The 24,587-nt window shown below is 42.8% G+C and overlaps 1 protein-coding gene across 1 annotated transcript in view; it reads right to left on the minus strand.

The window, feature by feature from the left end:
* smg (sterile alpha motif domain containing protein 4 smaug) overlaps positions 1-24,587 on the minus strand; it is a 57,641-nt gene that overhangs the window by 17,996 nt on the left and 15,058 nt on the right. Inside the window, exons 2-7 of the mRNA XM_080270115.1 lie at positions 13,384-13,511; positions 11,600-11,771; positions 9,271-9,293; positions 7,373-7,489; positions 6,968-7,006; positions 1,614-1,866 (exon numbers count right to left, since the gene is read on the minus strand). Of these exons, the coding sequence (XP_080126241.1) occupies positions 1,614-1,866; positions 6,968-7,006; positions 7,373-7,489; positions 9,271-9,293; positions 11,600-11,771; positions 13,384-13,511 (732 nt within the window). The remainder of the gene's footprint in view (positions 1-1,613; positions 1,867-6,967; positions 7,007-7,372; positions 7,490-9,270; positions 9,294-11,599; positions 11,772-13,383; positions 13,512-24,587) is intronic.

A 24,587-nucleotide genomic window follows, 5' to 3' on the forward strand; every position in this document is an offset into this window, starting at 1 on the left:
AAGGTGTTTCTACAACCAGGCAGTGGAGCTACTCAGTTATACTGATGCCACCACATGAAGGTGTTCCTCTCCAGCACCTGTTATCCAGTCTTTTTCCATTTTCTTTTCAAGGCTGAAAATGTGAAAAGAATGGGTATAAAAGTCAGTGAGGAGTAGTTCAAACTGTGACAGGTGTGGGAAAGGACTGGGTTAGAGGTGTGTTGGAACAAATAAATAACAGAGGGACACTTTCATGTGATGGCACTGATATATTGTATTGTAAGAGGGTGTGGAGTTGCCAGGTTATACAAATATCTCTCAACTCTCTCCTTTGGCCAGGAAAGGAGGATGGCGGACTGCAGGAGAGGGCAACTTCAGCCCACAGTCCACGAAGTCTTTATCTAGATAACCTCAGGGCCACAAAAACAAATACTAATATAGTGATAGTTTACCACACACACCACTTTACATCTAGGCACAAACTTACAGTCAATCACTGCCATAGTTATGTTTTTGTACAAAGGACAAGCAAAGGATAATGAAGAATCCTTACAGACAGTTTGCTACCATCACTGCCATAGTTATGTTTTTGTACAAAGGACAAGCAAAGGATAATGAAGAATCCTTACAGACAGTTTGCTACCATCACTGCCATAGTTATGTTTTTGTACAAAGGACAAGCAAAGGATAATGAAGAATCCTTACAGACAGTTTGCTACCATCACTGCCATAGTTATGTTTTTGTACAAAGGACAAGCAAAGGATAATGAAGAATCCTTACAGACAGTTTGCTACCATCACTGCCATAGTTATGTTTTTGTACAAAGGACAAGCAAAGGATAATGAAGAATCCTTACAGACAGTTTGCTACCATCACTGCCATAGTTATGTTTTTGTACAAAGGACAAGCAAAGGATAATGAAGAATCCTTACAGACAGTTTGCTACCATCACTGCCATAGTTATGTTTTTGTACAAAGGACAAGCAAAGGATAATGAAGAATCCTTACAGACAGTTTGCTACCATCACTGCCATAGTTATGTTTTTGTACAAAGGACAAGCAAAGGATAATGAAGAATCCTTACAGACAGTTTGCTACCATCACTGCCATAGTCATGTTTTTGTACAAAGGACAAGCAAAGGATAATGAAGAATCCTTACAGACAGTTTGCTACCATAACTAAGATGATATTTTGTGGGACAGTCAGAAAAGGTGCACAATGCAGAAAGAGACAATAAGTGAGAAAGTGAGCAAATATCAATGCTATCACCAACATCCTCATCCTTCAATCCATTAAGGGATAGAATAAGTGTTCCAGAAAGTAAGAAGGTGAACACACACCAAAAATGTATCCCAATTCCATCACCTCACATTCCAGTGACTGAGAGAATGTACGTTCTTGAAAAAGTAAGAAAAAAAGAAAGTACCAACAATATACTGTACCCAACTATCTTACTTCTCACTCTAGGAAGTGAGTGAGTAGGTGTGTGAATGTAAGTCTGAGACAGAAGGTAAGATACATAAGTGAGAGAGAGAGACTGATGCATAAGTGCAAGAAAGAGAATGAGACACTAACAGATAAAGAGAAAATAAGAAAGAGAGCTAATACACACAATACAGCTAACTCCCTCACCTCTCATTCCAGGGTGGGGTTGACATGGCTCCTCTGTGTTTGAGTCTCCACCTGATGACCGTGACGAAGACGTGACTGAGTTGTTAGGGGACTGTGGGGCCTCTCCCATCCCCCCCATCCCCACACCACACACACCTGCAACCTGCCCCACACCCCCTACACCTTGCCCTGCCCCACCTCCACACCCCACAGTCACCCCGCCAATGCTGGTACTGCTGGGGTTGCTGTTGCTGTTGCACCATCCTACATCATCCTGTTTGCAAGGAAAAACAGACATCAGATGCTAAACTGATTATCAGTCTCTTCTACCTATCAACCAATCCTTTACTGTCCCATAAGAAGAATGTCCGGGTTTGGCTACTTAGTCAAGACATCACTGGCATGACTGACCAGTTGCTCACCCAAGTCGCAGTATGAGGGCAATAAACCCCAATATAAACCCTTACGAGCTAAGTTCAGTGAGATCCACTTAATCCACTAGATGACCAGTTGCCAAATCAATAATTATCATGATATTATCACTATTATTGATTAATATTATTATTTGAGTAAAACCTCGACCAGACTTCAACAGGCTGCACTAGTCTACCAAGTTCTTGTCCGGTATTTGCAAGTAGCACTGCATCATTCGTATACAACAAATTTGAGATATTCCATCCATCACCATTCATTACCATTGCCATCCCTCTCCCCATTACTTGTGTTTTTACTTCTCTTATCACCCCATCCATATATATATATATATATACTGAACAAGCAGCACTGCATCATCGGTATACAAGAAATTTGAGATATTCCATCCATCACCATTCAGTACCAATGCCATCCCTCTCCCCATTACTCATGTTCTTACTTCTCTCATCACCCCATCCATATATACATTGGACAACCATAGGGATATCAAACAAACTTGTCACACGCCCACAATGATCGTGAACCATTCACGTTGATGCCCAATAATCCTTACACATGCCTCACTACCATCATAAAAACTCTTGACGGCACTTAGCAGCTTACCATCTACACCGTACATGCGCAAAAACTTCCACAATCCTTCTCAGTCTACTTTGTCGTATGCTTTCTCCAGATCTATAAATGCCATAAACACCAAATAGTCCTTCTTACAATGAATGGATGAGAAATAGGGGAATGGAAGAAGTTGAGAGGCAGAAGAGAGAGTTATATGTAGAAAGAAAGAGAGAGGTGAAAAGATTAGTAAGAGAGATTAAGAAGAGAGTGGATGAGGAATTTGGAAGGAATTTGAGTCTAAAGTGGAGGGACTGTAAGAAAATGTTCTGGAAAGAGGTGAAAAGAGTAAGACAGGGTGGAAGTGAAGTTAGCAGGGGAGTGAAAGATAAAAATGGTAGATTACTGGTGGAGAAGGGAGAAAAAGTGAGCAGACAGAGAGAACACTTTAAGGAATTGCTGAACATAGAGGATGGAAGTAATGCGAGTATAAGTGGCTGGGGAATGGCTGGGAGAAGGAGGGAGGTGAGAAGACGGGAAGAAATCAGTAGGATACAAGTTGTGGAAGCAATGAAGAAAGTTAAATCGGGGAAAGCCCCAGGAATTGATGGAGCGTGTGGTGAAATGCTGAAGCATGGGGGAGAGATAGTAGTAGAAAGGATGTGGAAGATGTGCAGATTGGCCTGGGAGGAAGGTAGAGTCCCGGAGGATTGGAAGTCAGGTATAATTATTCCCTTGTACAAAGGAAAAGGGGAAAAAGAAGTGTGTGGTAATCATAGGGGCATTTGTCTTCTCAGTATAATAGGAAAAGTGTATGGCAGGATACTTACTGACAGAGTTAGAGAAAGAACAGAGAAATTAGTTGGAGAAGAACAGGGAGGCTTTAGGAAGGGAAGAGGTTGTCTAGATCAGATATTCATTCTTAGATCTTTAGTGGAAAAGTTTCTAGAGAAGGGAAAGAAGTTGTATGCGGCTTTCATGGATTTGGAGAAAGCATATGACAGGATGGATAGACAAGGATTGTTGAAAGTGTTAAGAATATATGGAGTGGATGGGAAGTTGTTGAATGCTGTGAAGAGTATGTATGATGGTGAGAAGGCTGCAGTGCGTGTGGATGGTGAACTAAGTGAATTTTTCTCTTTGAAAGTTGGGTTGAAACAGGGATGTGTCATGTCTCCATGGTTGTTCAATCTGTACATGGATGGGGTAATAAAAAAGGTACAAGGTAGGGTAGTGGATGTTGGAGTGGCCCTGGTGAGAGAGGATAGTGTTTGGAAACTCCATGTACTGTTGTTTGCAGATGATACTGTCTTGTTGAGTGAAGACGAAGGGGAGCTGCAAGGCTTGGTGGATGAGTTTGGGAGAGTGTGTAAGAAACGGAATCTAAAGGTGAATGTAGGGAAGAGTAAAGTGATGGTCTTTGAGAGAGGTGAAGTCAGTGAATGTACAGCGAGGTTGAATGGTGAGGAATTGGAAAATGTGAGTACGTTTAAGTACTTGGGTAGTGTGATGAGTAAGGATGGAGGTTTGGAGGGTGAAGTGCTTGAAAGGGTACAGCAGGGAAGAAAGGTTGCTGGTTCTTTGAAAGCAGTGATAAGAAACAGGGATGTGAGCATGGAAGTGAAAAAGTTACTACATGACAGTATTGTGATACCAACTCTAACGTACGAAAGTGAAGCTTGGACGTTGTTGGAAGGACACAAGTCATGAGTGAGAGCAGTGGAAATGAGTTATTTAAGAGGAGCCTGTGGAGTCACATGGAGAGACAGGCTGATGAATGAGGATATAAAGGAGCGTTGTGGTGTGGATGTGGATGTGATAGGAAGAGTTCTGAGGAACACACTGAGGTGGTTTGGCCATGTGGAGAGAATGGAGGGTGAAAGACTGACGAAGAGAGTGTATGTGAGTGAGGTGGAGGGGGGAAGAGGGAGGGGGAGGCCAAGAATGAGATGGAGGGATGGGGTGGAGAGGTATATGAGAAAGGGGGGTGTGAGTTGGGAGCAGGGCAGTGAAATGGCGGGGGACAGGGCGACTTGGAGGCGATTTGTTTGTGGCCACCCCAAACGGGACTGAGGCGTCTGGCAATAGATAGATAGATAGATCTTCTGCCACTCCAAATGCCACTGCATTCATCACTCACTAGGACTTCTGATATATCTCTTACTTTCTCTATAATAATTATTCCATATACATTCCCTAAAACACTCAACAGACTTATGCCACAATAATTCTTGCACTCACTTCGCTCACCTTTATTTTTATACAGGGGGTACAATCATAGCCTTTTTCCACTCAGCTGGCACACTTTCACTCATCCATGCCTCCTTACATACCTCCAACAAGCACTTCATTCCACTCTTTCCACTACACTTAATCATCTTTGCATACACCTCATCAACCCCAACTGCTTCCCCATTTTTCAGCCGCTTCACAGCGTTCTTCACCTGTGCAAGTGTCACGTTTCCTGGCACTGCATTCCTTCCCTGCACACCCCCAAAACCAATCATGTTTACTGCCACTCTGCTCTCTCCATTCTCATTCATCATTCATCAGGCTTTCAAAATATTCTTTCCATCTGGTCCTTACTTCATCCCCATGGGTTAATAATCTACCACTTAAATTCTTCACACTTTCACATTTCTTTCTGCTGTCACTTTTACATTTCCACACCTTTTTCCAGAATAACTTCCTATTTTCAGAGTGATTTGCATTCATTTTTCTTCCTAGATCATCATTTACCTCCTTCTTTTTCCTCTTCACTAGTCTCCTTACATGCTTTTTGCTCTAAATATATTCAGTTTGTATTTCATTTGAACCCCTGTCCTGTAACCACGCTAGCCACTTCTTCCTCTTTTCCTCCACTGTTCTCTTAACCTCTTCATCCCACCATGCTGTACCTTTCTTCTTTGTTGTTACTCTTGCCACATCACACACCGCTTTAGCATTCCTAACTAAACAATCCCTGTATGCATTCCACAGGCTGTCCTGATCCACATCACCCCAATTCACTGAATCCAACTCCTCCTCTATTTTGGCCCTCTATTTATCTGCCATTTCTTTGATCCTCAGCTTCTCAACTTTCAGTCTTTCTCCCCAACTGCTTCTCTCTCTCCTGGTCCACCTCACTCCTCTCGGCTTGATCTTGCATACCACAATCATATGATCTGACAGACCACCACATCATCTTCTCACAGCCCTTGTATCAGCAACCATTCCCAGCATCAACCTCTCTACGAGAACATAATCAATCAGGCTCCTTTCAACACAATCCCTGTTCCCTCTATACCACGTATATTTATATGCATCTTTGTGTTTGAAATACAAGTTACAAATGCACAACCTCCTTTGCTGACACTTATCCTTCAGTATTATCATTTCTCCTGGTACTCCATTACACCCCCTTATGTCATCCTCAGGACCAGTGCCTACTCTTCCATTCATATCGCTCATTACGATCACTTTATGGCTCCTAGGCAATTCTCCCACTCCTTCATCCGGCTCATCCCAAAACCTGTCTTTCTCTCTCTTACTCGTGTCATCACACAGTGCATGTACTACAATCACTGCCACTTCCACCTTCTCAAAATTGAACATGACATCATACATCTCGAGCTGATACATTTGTAATCTCTCATTCCACTCTGCCACACCTCATTCATCAACAATGTAGCTCCTTCTTTGCATCTTCCTCGTCTAGTCATGCCCGGTCTTACACACTTCACACCCTCCCACTCTACTTCACACCCTTTCATCTTTATTTCACACAATGCCATCACAGCATATCTCCCACTCTTGAACACATTCACCATTTCCACCTTCTTGCTCTCCTCATGCACACCTCTTACATTCTACATGGCCAGGCGAATCTGCCCATTTGGCTGGGGCCCTGGGCAGGTATTCGGCCCTCCGAGGGTCTCTGGGACCCTGATTAAGTGATTTCAGACAGGGGAATCCAGGGGACACTTAACCCGGCCAAAAACCCAGTTATATGGTTACCATCCAACGAAGTAAACAGTTTCCTGGGTACAGGAAACCATTTGGCTCGTCACTCAGTGTAGAGACCATAGCACATCCCAGCACAGTGAGTGGATGATGAGCGCCTCCATCTATCACCTAATATTTCTTCTAATATTTGCATATACCTTAAAACCTATACATATGCCTTAAAGTATCATAGAAAATGAACCAAAATTATTCCGAGACTGGTTTCATAAGCAAGTTTCCTTAAACACTGGCACCAAAAATCTATGTATCTATACCCACATACCAAAATCCCACAATCTAATTTAAAAAAAAAAAATTGTCATTTAAAGAGGAGAGTGAAAAAGTACAAGACAAAAATACAAAACAATTGGGAAGAAAAAGTAAAAGAAAAAAACTCTACTTACCCATGGAGCTAGAGCTGAGGAAGCAGGATAAGGTCTGGTCTGTAGAAAGGAGAGACAGGGTTACCACAAGCCACTTCACCCTTAACAGTGACTTAATCAGTACACTATACTGCATATATTTTTCAAACCCTATGTTCCTAAGGATATGTAGTTATCATCAAAATCCTCACTGTCACTACTCCCTGCTGATGGGGAGGGATGACTCCATGTGGCGGTGCCTACACAGCAAGGCAAGCATGCTACTTTGTTACACAAATATCCCTCACCTCCCTCCCTATTGCCCCAAAGGTGGATGGTGAATTGCCAGAAAGGCAAGTTCATCCTGCAGTCCACTGGGTCCACATTTCAGTTGAACCTGGGCTGCTACTACTAATACTAATACTTAAATCTGAAGAAGCCCATTACCTGTCCAGTATCAGGCACTGCTGGAGGGTCAGATGGCCATTGCGATTTACCACCACTGTTGTTACTGCGGCTGCTGCTGTTGTTGCAGTTGTTGGTTGTGGTGGTGGTGGCACTGGAGGTAGTGGGGGTGGTGGTGGTAGGAGGGTAGGCTGCTGTTAAGAAATGTGAAGATACAATGACTGGATGACTGACTCTCTCTTTCTCTCTCTATATATATAATCTTATGATTCATAAAGTATATCCCAATCTCTGATTTATATTCAACTTGTAAGGTAATTTCTTTATGTTTACTTTACAGCACACAGCCATAAACTACTCGTTTCGTTTCGTTTTTGTAGGCTCTGACATGCTTGCATGCGTCAGCCTTGGTCACCTAATAGCGGCTCTCCATGCTGCACGATCTATGACAGCCTCCCTGTTCAGTTCCTTAACCCTGAGATCACACTTAATGACCTCGTCCCACTTCTCATAGTCTACCCCTCGCAACCCCGCCCCCAGTATTAACACTTCTCACCTTCTGCACCCTACTATCATCCTCCATCCTCTCTACATGCCCAAACCATCTCAATCTACCTCTCCTCATCACAACACCAATATACTCCAGTCCCACCCTACCACTCAACTCTTCCATCGTAAACCCAGCCCCCCCAGGCCTTGCACGCAGGGATGCACTGCAAATCCACCTAATCATTGTCATTTCTGTATGTTTAAGCCTTAAAATATCCTCTCACTTTACTGCCTAGGTCTCACTACCATACAGCATCACACTCCTAACACATGATGCATATAAAAACCCCTTAGCATGTAGGGTAAGTCCTCTCGATGTCAGGAGAGGCAACAGCTCCCTGAACTTCTTCCAACCACTTCTCACCCAAGACACAGAGCTAGCTCCAGCCCCACCACCAGCACATAATATGTCTCCCAAATAACAAAACTCTTCCACACACTCAAGAGACTCCCCAGCAAGTTTAATCCTTTCACACCTGACAATCTCCACATGCTCTCCCCGACACGCCACACACATAAAATCAGCATTATCTCGCAGTCTACCTCTGATACCACTACATCTCTTGTGCACCCATTTATCACAAACACTGCACAAGATGGAATTACTTCCCATGCCCTTGTGGCAAAATGCTCATGGCCACTCTCCCTCTTCTATGACTGTACTACCACCAACCCTAGATATCATCACTTTTGTTTTATCGGCATTTACCCTTAAGCCCTTGTGCCCCATACCATCTCTCCACTTCCTAAATCCTTCCTCCGCCTCCCTCTTATTCTCTGCAATCAACACCAAATCATCAGCATACAACATCTCCCATGGAAGTCCATTTCTGAAGTCACATGAGAGGGTTTCAAGTACCATGATAAACAACATGGGACTCAAAACTGACCCCTGATGCATACTAACATTCACAGAAAACTCATCACTCAAATCTCCATTCACTCTTACCTGGGTGTGAGCACCCACATACATGGCCATAACCACCCTAACTAGCCACTCCTCAAACCCAAGCTTTCTCATTGCCCTCTTCACCACCTCTCTTGGGACTCTGTCAAAGGCCTTTTCCAAATCAACAAAACCAAAGTACAGATCCCTTTTCTTCCCAATATATTTTTCCTGAAGCTGTCGAACAATGAATATGTCATCAGTGGTCCCCCTGCCTGGCATAAACCCAAACTGCATCTCATCAATATTCACTTTTTCTCTCATCATACCTTCTACAGCTCTCTCCATTACCTTCATTATCTGATCTAAAAGCTTTATACCTCTATAATTTCCTCTTTCCAGGGCATCAATCTTCCCTTTGTACACATTTACAATTACACTCTTCAACCAATCATCTGGTACAACATACTCATATATAATTATATTAATCAGGTTAGTGACTAACCTTACTGCTGTATCTCCTGAGACCTTCAACATTTCAACAGTCATCACTCCACTGAACAAAATTTTCACTACCAATATCCTATCGCTTACTCTCATAACATTCACAACATATTCCACCCATTTCTCCACAACCAACACACCCACACACCCATATCCATCTGTCCCCCCCTGCCAAAACAACTTATAGTACCAATCCTTCTCAACAATCTTTCTGGCTGATCCACCTCTGTACCGGACTTCCTGCAAGCATGCCACATCCACCCACCTCCTAATGAATGCCTCAACAACTTCTCCTGCTCTTCCCCTCAAACTTCCCACGTTCCATTAACCCACTCTCATCCCCTCGGGCGTTTTAATGTCCTCAGGCTTGCTTTGAAGCTTATTCTTGTATTTAGTCATAGTCGATAATAATAAAAGGGGTAGACATACCACAAGCCCCACTCACTGCACAGTCCCAGGTCCAGGCAATGGATCTGGGACCCCTAGCCCACCAGCTTACCAGTGGCTGTGGTAGTGGCCTTGGGGCACCCTGCCAGGACAGCTGCAGGGACACCCTCCAAGCGCGCCTTGGCACTGCACTGTCCCGCCATTATACACCCACTGATAGGGCAGCCTCCTGGGGCGCTACTCCCAGGTTCGGGTCCCTCTCTATTGGGCGGAAGCGGCAGCCTGGGAACCGCAATGCCCTGTACCCTCTAGCACAGGTTCAAGCCCCATCTCGCCCTGGACCCACGATCTATGCCGGCGGAACCGCCGTCACGCCCCCATCCCAGAAGTTATTTTATTAATAACTGGAACTAAGTTTCAGTAGTTTATTTATTTTGCATTTGAGGTAGTAGATGGGTGACTACCATTGGTCCTGATAGGTACTACCATGAGTGAAGTGTTGCTACAAGCTTAGTAACTACCCACACAATCACCACTCTACGGCGAGAAACATTCAGCCATAAGTACAGTCACTAAGTGGTTATTTATCTGGGAGACTACATTGAATCATGTCCAAGCTGAGACTCTCAAACTGTTACAGATCTGATTATATATGTCAAATTACTTTTATCCCAACAACTTCCAGCAACTGCTGGAAGGCACTGTAATTATCTGGTTTAGGCACTTGATTTAGCTTTCAGTTCATAGAGAACATTAGCTGTGCAATGGCCATCCAGGAAGCATGACATCATTTTATGTATGTACGAGTATGAATGTTTATTTGGCACTTTGTAACTTGACATTAACCTTCCATCAATACTATTAATACTGCATAATTCTTCTCTGAGAAAATGTATTCTGAACATGGAATTTCATACTACAGTGCCTGTATTACTATAGCCACATACCATAATCCTGGAAGGGATGACCACAAATGAATTGCCTCTATGTCACTTTGTCCTCAGCCATCAGGCTGCCCTCTCTTCAACTCACACCCTCTTTCATAAGCTCCTCCACCTCACACCTCCAACTCATCCTCGGTCACCCCTCCATCTCATTCACATATCCTCTCCAAATCATTCTCTAATTCACCATCCTCTCCACATGGCCAAACCATCTCAAGGTACTTTTCCCAATACAGTACATACTGGTATGGCAAAATCAATTATGACTGCTGCCTCACTCAGGTAAAATGTTGCTTTGCATCCTAGTTTGTGCAAATTTATTTTGAAAGACAAGTTTTACTTTTAAAATATTTGCATTATGCTTTACTGTGTAACAATTATGGTAGAGTAATTAATAAATCAAATGGGCTAACTATTACCACTGCATGAAATAGTTGATAATTTAGATGTACAGTAAATTTGTTATTAATGCCAAAAAGATCTGGGAGCCAATTTCACTGAATATCTGTAAATCAGTCTATAATAACTGGAGGATCTCAAGCCTGAAATGTGTGAAGAAGCACAAACCCATAACTTCTCTGTCTGTGAATAGGTGTCTGGTGTGTACAGCTGTGAACCAGTGTGTTTGTGTTCTAAACCATCTCATTCTCTCACTCCTCCCACTCCACCCCACTCTCCTAGCAAACCTCTATACTCTATAGTTTCTCATCTCTCTACAGCTTACTTCTTTTAACACTTCTCAGTACATCCAACATCAACACCACAATGCTCCTAACTTCATCACTGTTTGTCTGTACCTCCACGTAACACCACATGCTACTCTCCAACTAATCCATTTCCACTCTTTGGCTAAAAGGTGAATAAATATCAAAACTATACCTTCTCTGTTTGTTCATAGGAGTCAAGTGTTCAAGAGTAAGAGGTGACAATTTTAGGCCAGGTTAAATAAACAGAGTATAGTTAATCTCTCATTCTCCATACCTGGCCACAAAGCCATACCTTCTCTGTTTGTGCGTGGGAGTCTGGCATGTAGTGCAGTAAGCCAATGTGTGAGTGCTCTCCGTTCCTCGCTTGTGATGGCCGGGTGCAGCAATGAGTAGCTCAGCACCTGACGTGCATCCTCCAGTGCACTGGGTTCCCTCCCTGCTGATGCCAATGCCTGAGCCAGCACCTGTACACAAACAAGCACTTGACAACACAGCAGCAAATAATGCTGCTTTGTAAATACTTAAATTCTAACCCCTTCAGTTCAGTGACATTATAGTTCAGTTTAGGACTGACTTTTCCAACTAGGTTAGATATAGCCTTATACAACCATTTCACATCTTAAGTTCTTTCCTAAGCTGCATCAAATCATTCAGTGAAAAAAATGTCATTATACTAAGGTTGCTAAATTAAGAGATAATGATAGGGATGACTGCCTTTAAAGCACATCATGCTTTTAAAATTCAGAAATTTGATGCCACTGCCTGTAATAATATAAAGTACATACACACATAAAAATGATGCCATGTTTTCTTTAACCCGTTCACTGCGCACTGCGGTTTTTTGGAGGTGTCCATGGTGCCCAGACATAGGGGTAAAAATGAAAATTCCCAAAGGCTAAATTCTGTCTTAGGAATTGAGAGAACATGTGCCAAAGTATACAGTAACGAGATATTAGCTCAATATTTACTTTGGTAAAGCTATGGATGAACATCGAAGTGTCTGATTCCCTATTGGAATGTATGGTTTCCGTTTTCTTTTTCGGTTTCGGTTTTGAAGGCTCAAACATGCTTGCATGGGTCGGCCTTGGTCACCATGGCACTATATTCAAAATTCACCTGCGCAGCCAGGGCTGTATTGAGCAGTCGCACTTGGAACAGCCCAAGCTGTATAAAGCAGTTAACGGGTTAAGGAATCCTAGTACAAGGGTTGGCCATGGTATAAGTGATGTTCTCTATGGACTGGAAGCCATACCATGGGCCAAAGCCAGCTCTTTACATCTCAACAGAATCTGCAAATTGCTGTGAAGAAAAAAAAAATAGACTTGTAACAAATGTGACAGTATTAGCTTGGGTTTTGGCACTACTTATTGTAGTTGAATATTTCCTACCAAAGGAGATGACTGTGTGGACAATTACTAAGTTTGTGGCCTCATGACAGTACCTCCTATGTCAATGGTAGCCATCCATCTACTACGAGTACAAACACACCATTGTCAACATATTATCAAAGGCTGACTGCATTTCCACTTTTATACTGATCTATGGGTACATAAAGTCATCTGAGTCAGTTGCTACTAGTTCACCAAACTGATATTCAAAGTCCATGGAGAGAGAGGCCAGTGGTGTGACAATTGTTGCAGCCAATACTAGAGGCAATCATCGTGATTTCGCAGTGTTCCTAAATAACACTACTCTTTCCATACATCTGGCACCAGAAATTGGGGAAACTGACAAGTCAGCTTTGTAGGTAACAAAGGAACATTGACCCTTTCAATCTAGTAACGCATTTTATTTTGATGTTACTTTTTAGGCTTTTCCAACGGGACAGGTTGGGTACAGCCGTCATTAATCCCTTCAGTATAAGAAATTCTTCCTAAGTCATATACAGTCATCTGGAGGTAGCAAAATTAAATGAAGAGTATGTCATCATACATAGTGAAGAGGTTAAAACAAAATGTTGTTGCCAACAGAAAATTTATACAAAAATCCTGTGCAACAGAGGTCTTAGATTTTCCTAACCAAACTGTGGCAAGGAGTACCCAACTGAATAGACTGGAACTACTTCCAAGCACCCACCTTTGGAATGATGGAAAGGTACTGCAGTTTTGCCTCAGTGTTTGATGGCCGCAGGAGAGGGAGGTGGTGTAGGAGTTCCGAGGCACCGCCATCCTTACCCCCATCACTCCCAACCTGGCTCACCCATGCTGTAAGAAAGTGGGGTGTGGTTAGTAGGGGTGTGTAAGGAGTTGGGGAAGGGGATAGGAGAATAACTGAGTAAAAGTGAGTGTGAGTAAGAAATGGAGAGGTGAATACAGTCTTCTCTTGCTTTTATGGTTCCAATTTTGCTGGTTTTTAGTTATTTGCAGATGAGTAAACCGGAACAAAGAACAGTTGCTTCAGGTGTACCGTGGGATGATTTAACAAAGTTTGTTACATCATCTGACAATACACTTTAAACAATTAGATTCTAGTATCTGATAATGTTTTTGGGCAATACACATGGCTCTGATGCCATCAAATTAAATTATGGCTGGGGGGACTCTTTTGGAGGGAACTTATCATTCAAGGATGTGTCTTTTCTGTTACACCAGTGAAAAGTGGGAGATAATTGTGAAAACAGTAAAAAAATTGAGTGGGGTGTAGGCATGTAAGAATGAGAAGGGTGTATGAGTGGGTTCATGGGAAGGAAAGTTTTAAAAAATAAATAAAATAAAATAAGAACACATAAAAGGATGAGGTGAGAGTGTGGGAAGAGGGGGAGGTGTTTTGGCAGTTCTGAGGTACCACCCTCTTTATCCCCATCACTCCCTACTTAGCTCAATCACACTGCAAATAAATAGGGTCTGGTTATCATTCTTTTGCCTAACCTTGGTCCAAATTTTGTTCTTTTAGTAGCTTGTTTTATGCAGCTCAGTGGAAGATAAAACAATACTGTGGCTCTGTATTCTTTCCATGGCACTTCTTCGTGTTAATCTACCGTTACAACTCAGCCTTCAAGATGGAGATGGCAATTTTAGGCCAAGTTAAAATGAACGAGTACAGTATAGCAGAGGTATGGGAATGAAAGTGGGGCAGGAAAGTAGTGGAATATTTAGGTCTGTTGCCATCTGCTTTTCTTTGCACTCCTACAAGTGAGAGTGGCTGTAAGAGAGGGATAGCAGTGGTAACAATGGTAGTAGTAACTGCAACCCCAGGCTCATCTGGATGTAAACCTCACAGGCTGCAGGCTGAAGCTGCCTTTTTTCCTGCAGTTCATCATCCTTCTTTTGGGGACATGGAGGTGACTAAGGTCCATTTACAGTATATAACTAGGTAGCTCAACCACCAAATCCCATATGTGCCACCATGTGACAGTGTTCCTCTCCAGCACCAATAGTGGCGTGAAGGTGAAAATGATGAGTGTGCAAGATGAGACTGAAGAGAGTGTGGAGGTATGTGGGTAAGAGTTGGAAGAGAAAAGACTGGAAAATGATGCTGCATGCAAGAGTGGGCTGTAAGAGTGGGGAAGTGTGAGGGTGTGGTTCCTGTTGGTTTGTAATCACCTGACAAAACTAGGCCACACCTCGCTACTCATATACTGTCATGGTTGTGATATTTCATGAACCTTAGTTATGAGGTAGGAATGAGTATCCTTGGTTACTAGTCAAATTTACCTTCTAATATGACAACACTTGGTCACCACCTAAAATGAAGAGGGTGAATGGATCCCTTCATGTTGGAACAAACATGGTACTGAGCAGGTGGGGAAAAGTGCATGTTGTGTGTCAGTAGTTGTAGCTACTAGTGGCAAACCCAGGATGAAATGAATGTGAACCTGGTGGACTGCAGGCTGAAAATGCCCTCCTTCTGCAGTCTACCATCCTCTTGTCAAGGAATAAGGAGGGAGATGTATAACTAGGTAGTGGAAATGCCCAGTTAAACCACTGGCACCAAACGAAGTCATCACTCTCCAGCACTGGTATGTCAGCAAAAGTTCAGCAGAAGAGTTGGGGAAGGGAGGGAAGTAAAAGAGTGATGGTGGGAATGTGAGGGTTGCAAAGAAAAAATGTACACTAAGGAAAGAAAGCAAGGAAGAGGGAATGAAAATGGGAGTGGGTTGAGTGTGGGTGTGGGTATGACAGTGGTGGGGAGGATAGCAGAGGAAAAAGGGGAGTAAATATGAAGAACTAACCATTATATGGTAACATAACATATACTGTAAATATTAAAAATCGGTCAGTAAACATAAAGAATTACTGTAAATACAAACTGGCCTGTATATGTAACCTTACTGTACACATGAAGAATTCACATTTAACGATTTACTGTAAATATGAAGATTAAACCAATACATATAAGAAGCATTACTGTTGTTGTTGTGCTACACCACTCTGTATGCATGAAGAACTGGCATGTAAATACAAATACATACAAAAAATCTTGCTAATACCTGTGGCTACATACAGAACCACTTTAAATGAATGACTCTTAAATCCCCACTAAGTCCTTTACATCTTCCCCCTGATCCTTTAAATACTCTGTAACCAACCAGACCTTTAAATCCCTCCTGGGCTCTTAATCCCTCCAAATCCTTTAAATCATCACCAAGCCCTTTAACTTCTCAATCACTTATTAAATCCCCAACATATCCTTTAAATTTTACATTACTCTTTAAGTCCCAACCAGACCCTTTAAATCCCCACCAGATCAGTCAAACCCCCTCCAAACCCTAAAATCCCTGCTAAAAACATTAAATTCTCATAATATTCTTTAAATCTGCACCAGATCAGTAAGTCCTCGCCAAACCCTAAATCCCCACCAGGCCATTTAAATCCCTTATCACTAACTCCTTCAGCCCTACCACTTTTTATATTATTCTTGCTGCCGCCAGACGATGTTATTCTGTTTGGAGGACCTTTATCGAAGTGGAAGAGTTATAATTTAGCCTTAACTGCCCCCTACCTTACTGGAGGGTCAGAATGGTATCGCAGGCACAGGTAAAGGTGCACCCTGACACCATGAAGCACTTAGCCACGATGCTCATCTCCATAACTATGGCCTTCGAGCCTGTGGAGAGTTATTGGCTAAATCTCCAAGGATATAAAGCCACCTCATCGCCCAGGATACCACAGTTACCTCCCACAAAGGGATATATGAGCCGAGTGATGCCAGCTGTCCACACCAGGATCCTGGACCCTGGCACCACTGGGGAGGCATCCCCGTACTCTTGTAGCAGCCAATGCTATCACGTGACCGAGGTAATATCACATAATCGGAATACCCCCTACCTTCTCTAGAGAGTTCGAATTAGCGTGTACCGCATGACTCACCTATACTACCAAGGGTCTACCCCCCCCCTCTCTCTCTCTCTCTTTCTCTCTTCAAATTCCAATTATTACTCTGAATCTACAAAGTTAATGTCAGAGAGAGAGAGGGGGGGAGGGGGGAGCGTGGGTGTGTTAAAGGACAAGTGTAAGGCGTGGGAGTATGTGCGTGTGTATGTGTATGTGCGTGTGTGCGTGGGAGACTGAAAGGCACCATAGTAAGAGCGTTACCATGGCAACCACCGCCACCGCCACCACCATTCACAGCCACCAACATTGATCCCTATAACCTACTACAACTACCACCATCTATATCCACACTGATCACTACCATAACTACCATCATCGCACCTTCATCCAACATTACCATACCACTTCTACCATCACTACAAACCTACCACCACCACCCTTCACAACCACCAACACTGATTCATATAACCTACCATTACTACTACCATTCACAGACCTATAACCTATCACAACTACCACCATTCACAGACCAATAACCTACCACAACCACCAACCTTCACAACCAGCAACACTGATTCATATAACCTACCATTACTACTACCATTCACACACCTATAACGTACCACAACTACCACCATTCACAGAACCTATAACCTACCACAACTACCACCATTCACAGACCTATAACCTACCACAACTACCACCATTCACAGAGCTATAACCTACCACAACTACCACCATTCACAGACCTATAACCTACCACAACTACCACCATTCACAGACCTATAACCTACCACAACTACCACCATTCACAGACCTATAATCTACCACAACTACCACCATTCACAGACCTATAACCTACCACAACTACCACAATTCACGGGCACCAACGCTGATCCCTATAACCTACCACAACTACCACAATTCACGGGCACCAACGCTGATCCCTATAACCCACCACAACTACCACAATTCATATCCAGCCACACCTAGCACTACCACACCGTTAAGCAACATCAAATAACTGTTTTTCACAATGGTATCTACTGCCCTATGCTCCCTCCTATCCTCCGAACGGGTATGGGGGCTTGCGGGAAAAAAAGATATATAACCTCAGCCTGCAGTCCACCGGGTTCGCGTCCACAGGAGCATAGAGGAACAAGTCACAAGTAAACCGTACACACATACAATACGGACACACGCACAGAAATACCATACACACATTCATACACCGACACACATACTTAGTAAAACGACTACAAATACATACTCGTATATTCCTGCACACAGTACTACCACAACTACCACAATTCATATCTACCACCAGTCATGCCTATAATCTACCACCATATTCAGTAACTACCACAAGTACCGCAATTCATATCCATCAACACTGGTTCCTATTACCTACCACAATTACCACAATTCATTTCTACCAACACTGATTTCTACAACCAACCTCTGCTACTACCACCACCAGTAGCTACAACTACACCATCACACAACCGCCACCATCACAACTACAAAGACCACAAGTGCCACCATCAGTAACTACCACAACTACCTTCATCAGTAACTACCACAACTACCACCAGCATCCAAGGATGCAACAGGTGAATGTGTTGGATAAGTCACTTTAATACAGGTTGTGAATGAATCTCTCTCTCTCTCTCTCTCTCTCGTGTTGTTAACATTTCTTTACTCTCTCTCTCTCTCTCTCGTGTTGTTAACATTTCTTTGCTCACTATAATTCTCTCTCTCTCTCTCTCTCTCTCTCTCTCTCTCTCTCTCTCTCTCTCTCTCTCTCTCTCTCTCTCTCTCTCTCTCTCTCTCTCTCTCTCTCTCTCGTGTTGTTATCGCTTCTTTGTTCTCACGGTTTCTTTATATATATAATCAATCTCCTGACTCATACCATCCATCAGTCAACTGACCAACAAGAAGAAACCCCTGCAGTAACCCTTGATATTTCTAAAGCTTTTGAAAGAGTGTGACACCGTTCCCTGCTATCCAAACTCCCTTGCTATGGCCTATCATCTTTTGTTCCACTAATTTCCTCGTATCTCAACGACAGAAAGGTAAAGTAAATGATGTATATTCCAATTTCCACTCGATTAATGCCAGCGTGCCACAAGGATCAGTTCTGGCTCCAACCCTACTCCTAATTCATATTCATGATCTCTTATCTGTCACCCATAATCCCATTCACTCATATGCTGATGACTCAACACTTCACAGTTTATTCACACTGAAACGTCCATTCAATGCTACTAATATTCCTATCTCTAAAAGTATTGTAATTCTCGGAGTTTCACTTAACAATGACCTCAGCTGGACTTCTCATGTTAGATCACTTGCTAAAACAAAGAAACTTGGATTAGTGTAGAGTCTGTAACTTCTTGACTGACGAGCAGTTAGCTATAAATTCCAAGAGTCATATGCGCTCTCAGCTGGAATATTGCTCACCCTTGTGGAGTGGATGTGGAGAGGCTGCATTAAATAACTGGACAAAATTCTGAAAAAAGCAGTCAGAATTACTAATAACCCTGCTATTAAAAATAAACTACCTCCCCTACGAGTAAGAAGGAATGTTGCCTCCCTTGAATTATTTTACAGATACTTTTATGGCAAATGCTCAGACGAAGTTGCGTCCATTGTGCCACCTCTCCACGCCTTCCCCTGTGCTACACGGGCATCTGGTAGTGCTCATGACTGGACTGTCACATTGCCATACTGCACAAATTCCGCCTATCAGAGTATTTTATTCCCCGAACTGCATCTCCTTGGAAATCGCTTCCCCAGAATGGTTTCCCCCCAAATTTCAACCTACAGCTGTTAAGTCCAATTGTTACCGAAATTTTATGATAGAGGACGCCTGTAATCTGCTGTATGGATTTTTATTTATTAATTTGTTTTTCCTTCCTCTCTTCATCTTCTGTAAAATCTCTCTCTCTCTCTCTCTCTCTCTCTCTCTCTCTCTCTCTCTCGCTTGCTCGTGCAGGAGTTGTTATCACTTTTGTTCTCACTGTTTCTTTTATATTTTCTGCACGACTTATTTCTATGAGTCTGTTTCTATCTAGCGTCTTTCAAACTATCTATCTATCGCGTACCTCCCTCTACTGCAAATTAGGTTGTCAGGTTAGGCTAGGCTAGGCTAGGTTAGGTTAGGTTAGGTTAGTTTCGGTATGTTAAATTAGGCTGTACGGTTGAGTGAGATTGGGATGCATTTGGTTAGGTTAGGCTAAATTACGTCATAGTGAGTTTAAGTCAGATTAATGTTATCATGAAATCAGTTTGGTTAGGTTAGATTGGGCTGCATTAGGTTAGGTTAGGTTAGGTCACACTGAGTTCCTTTAAGTCAGATTAAGGTTGGGTTGAGTTTAGTTAGGTGTGGATCGACTGGGCAGCATCAGGTTAGGTTAGGTTAGGTTAGAATATGGTGCTGGTAAGGATGAAGTGCTAAGGAAAGGGCGTAGAACCTTAATACTGTCTTCTTCCCACACTGAGAAATAAGTTGCAAAAAGACAAGTTATAGCAGTAGTTGTACCCCAGGCTCATCTGAACCTGAAACCGCTGGAATGCAAACTGAAACCGTCCTCCTGCAGCCCACCATCCTTCTTTCGGGGGTTAGGGAATGAGCTGAGGGACGTTTGTGTAGCCAGGCAGCACACCCGTCTGGCCATCTCGGTGCCACCACGTGAAGGCGTCCCTCTCCTGCATCTATTAACCCCTTCCATTAACCCCTTCATTACAAGAGGGATTTCCTATGCTCAATGTGCAATATCCTAAAGAAAAAAAAAAAAGTCTTTGGTCCAAACCGTAATAAAATGATGATGATGATGATGATGATGATGATCCTCATCATCATCATCATCATCCTTGGACTGTTTTACTATAAATGGGGTGAGTGGGTACAATTAAAATGGAAAGGAAAAACACGAGAATAGATATAGACAGATGGATACATTGATGAGAGAGAGAGAGAGAGAGAGAGAGAGAGAGAGGGTGGGGGGGGTCTATCCCTCCTCGCCTTCTCTCTCCCAGTGAGTCATTTCTCACGAAGTCTTCTTCCCCATCATGAGTCACTCCCCTCTCCCGCTCCCCCTCCATACGCCTCTCATGGAAAAGCCCGTCTGTGTGTGTGTGTGTGTGTGTGTGTGTGTGTGTGTGTGTGTGTGTGTGTGTGTGTGTGTGTGTGTGTGTGTATCCATCTACCTACCAACCAATATTTTTCACAACTTATTTACCTGCCTCTATTTTATTTACAATACTTACCAATCAATATTCTTACCTACCTACCCACATTTTATCTACTACCTACCTACCCATATTTAATCTACTTACCTACCTACCTACCTTCAAATTCATATCCAGTACCTACCTACCTGCTATTTACCTACCAGCTCATCTATCTGCTACCTATAACTTCTCCTCTGAATAACATGGACTGGTGTTATGCCAAAAATAATACCACACGTCCATACCGGTAATGAAAACACCTGTAATTAATACCCTGGTGTTACCTTGAATAAAACAGGTAAATAATTAATGGCTGACCACTTCATTACGATGCTAATTATCTGGGTTATTTTATGGCGGATATAAATGATAAAGGTGATTTGACACACACACACACACACACACACACACACACACACACACACACACACACACACACACACACACACACACACGAGACAGGAATCAATGACTAAACTGATTCTGCGAAACGTACTCAATTGTGTGTGTGTGTGTGTGTGTGTGTGTGTGTGTGTGTGTGTGTGTGTGTGTGTGTGTGTGTGTGTGTGTGTGTGTGTGTGTGTGTGTGTGTGTGTGATTTCGGGGTGCGTGTATGGGATATGTTTGTGAACTGATCCCACCCTCTCTCTCTCTCTCTCTTTGCCCTACACTTTCACTACCCGCTTCACTTTTCCCTAATCATCCCTTTCTCTTCTATTTTCACACTTTCTCTATTCGTCCTATATCCTCTCTCTTTTTTTTTATTCATTTATTTACTGTTTTATTTTTTATATTCTTTACTACTTGCCATTTTCTTTATTCAAATTCTATGGACTTCCTACATTTACTCTACTTTCTCCCTGTTTTCCTCACTTTCCCCTTCCCTCCCAACTTCCTTCTTTTCTTGTTTCACTTCTCTCCCTTCTATCATCCTTCACTTCCCTTTCCTTCACTTTCCCCTTCCCTCCCAACCTCCTCCTTTTCGTTTTTCACTTCCCTCCCTTCGATCATCCTTCACTTCCCTCCCTCCTTCCTTCCTTCTCCCGTCTTCCCTCTCTTCCTCCACTCTTCTCCCAGTCCCTCCCTCCCTTGCTTCACTTCTCTGCCAGTCTCTCCCTTCACTTCTCTGCCAGTCTCTCCCTTCACTTCTCTGCCAGTCCCTCCCTTCACTTTTCTCCCATTCCCTTCCTTCACTTCCCTCCCAGTCCCTCCCTCTCTTCCTTCACTTCCCTCCCAGTCCCTCCCTCTCTTCCTTCACTTCCCTCCCAGTCCCTCCCTCTCTTCCTTCACTTCTCTCCCAGTTCCTCCCTCTCTTCCTTCAATTCTCCCAGTCCCTACCTCTCTTCCTTCAGTTCTCCCAGTCCCTACCTCTCTTCCTTCAGTTCTCTCCCAGTCCCTCCCTCCCTTCCTTCACTTCTCGTCCAGTCTCTCCCTCCCTTCTTTCACCCTTCTCCCAGTCCCTCCCTCCCTTGCTTCACCTCTCTCCCAGTCCCTCCCTCCCTTCACTTCTCTCCCAGTTCCTCGCTCTCTTCTTTCATTTACTTCTGTCCATCTCAATTTTCTTCCTTCACTTTCCCTCCTTCTTTCCTGCAGTTTCTTCATTCTCTATATCATCAATTTTCCATTTTCTTTGCCATAATCTTTCTCTAACATTTAATTTTCTTTCGTAATTGCGACAAACGTTTCCGTACTAAGCAACCAACATACTCCTCATAACCATAAACACTACATTACCTGCAGCTCTCATTTTCTCTCGATGGTGGTTGTTGTGGTGGTAGTGGTGGATGTTGGTAGTTGTTTTTGCCACTGCAGGACTGGGATGGTGGTAGCTGGCGGGGGTCTTCAATTAATGTTGGTAGTTCGAGATCGTAAATGCTGGTTAAGGAAATGCGATGGTGGTAGGTCCTGGGGCGCCGTAATATTGGTAGTTCGAGGGTTGGGATGTTGGTAGTTTAAAGATGGAAATATTGGTAGCTTAAGTAATGCGATGGTGGTAGTTCCTTGAGTAATGCTGGTAGGTTGAAATGTTGGTAGCACTAGTATTACGATGGTGGTAGTTGGGAAAGCAAGAAGCACTTCGGACGAGTCGCGATAGTGGTAGTCGATTGTGGTAGGTAGAGGTAAGGATAGTGGTGGCTGCTGCTGGAGGTAGAAATGTTGGTTGCTGAGTGGTGGTAGCTGTGGACGCAAAATAGTGGTAGTTGTGGCAGATATACCAAATGGTGGTAGTTTTGGCACACATCGCGAATGGTAGTAGTTGTGGTAGTTATGGACGCAAGCACTGGTAGTTGTGGACATGAATTGCGGTAGACATGGCGAATGGTGGTAGTTAAGGTAGTTGTGGACGCCAACAGTGGTAGTTGTGGTATATACGGACGCAAATGGTGGTAGTTGTGATAGATATGGACATGAATGGTTGTAGTTGTGATAGTTACGGACACGAATGGTTGTAGTTGTAGTAGCTGTGGACACGAATAGTGGTAGTTGTGGTAGTTATGGACACGAATGGTGGTAGTTCAACTATATATCACGAATTGTGGTAGTTATGGTAGTTAGGGATGCGAATAGTGGTAGCTCAAGTAGTCATGGAAGGAAAGGGCGATATATGTGACGGTTTTATAATACAGAGAGAGAGAGAGAGAGAGAGAGACTGACTGATTTACTTGATAATGACTATGAACGAATACACGCTTACTACTACTACACTGCTGCTATTACTACTACTACTACTACAACTGCCACCACCACTAATACACTGCCACTACTGCTGCTGCTACTACTACTACTACTACTATTTTACCTTGTAATTAATGAGGCATACCACAAATAGCACCTCCACTACATGATCACCACAACCACAACCAGAACTACCATCTCCACTACATGACTACCACAACCACAACCACCACTACCACTACCAGAACTACCACCTCCACTACATGACCACTACAAACACAACTACCACCACAATGCACCACTAACATACGGATTATGAAACAATAAAAACAATAATAATAATAATAATAATAATAATAATAATAATAATAATAATAATAATAACTCACAACTAACACTTAACTTCCTCTCATAACATTATTATTTCAGAGTTCAGACTACATTTTCCATTTTCAGTTCATTTTGTATTATTTTTGTTACGCATTTCAGCTGACCCCTTCACTACGATTATGTAATTTTCCTTCAATAATTCTTGCTACCACAGACCGATTTTTATTACTAACGTCTTTATTATCCTTCCAAAACCCAGACGATTTTATTAAGCTGGAGGAGGATGGTGTTCTTGCAGTGAAGGATGATGGTAAAGAGAATTACTTTATTACGATTAGAAAACAGAGAGGAATTACTTTACTAAGATGACGCCGTTTTCTTTCTTACTATCACCATGGGATTCTTATTAATATTTGGGATGGCCTTTTTGTGATAGATTTCGATAAAGTTTAAGGCAGATACATGGACAGATAGAAATATAGATTGACACAGACAAAAAGGTAGACAGACTGTGGCAGTGTGAGTGATAGATAAAGATATTAGCACGTACAGACAGACAGACAAACATAACTCAGTCACATAAGCAGACACACAGATAGAAACACGTACAGACAGACAGTCAAACATAACTCAGTCACATAAGCAGACACACAGATATAAAGATAGATAGACAAGGGATATAGACTGAAAGATAGGCTGCGACGGTGTGTGTGTGTGTGTTCTAAGAGTATTACAGCATTACAGTTTCGTAATTGGGCCGAGAGT

This window comes from Coenobita brevimanus, chromosome 39 (assembly GCF_032717465.1).
Source record: "Coenobita brevimanus isolate Jiangsu-jjx chromosome 39, ASM3271746v2, whole genome shotgun sequence".
Taxonomy (NCBI): Eukaryota; Metazoa; Arthropoda; class Malacostraca; order Decapoda; family Coenobitidae; genus Coenobita; species Coenobita brevimanus.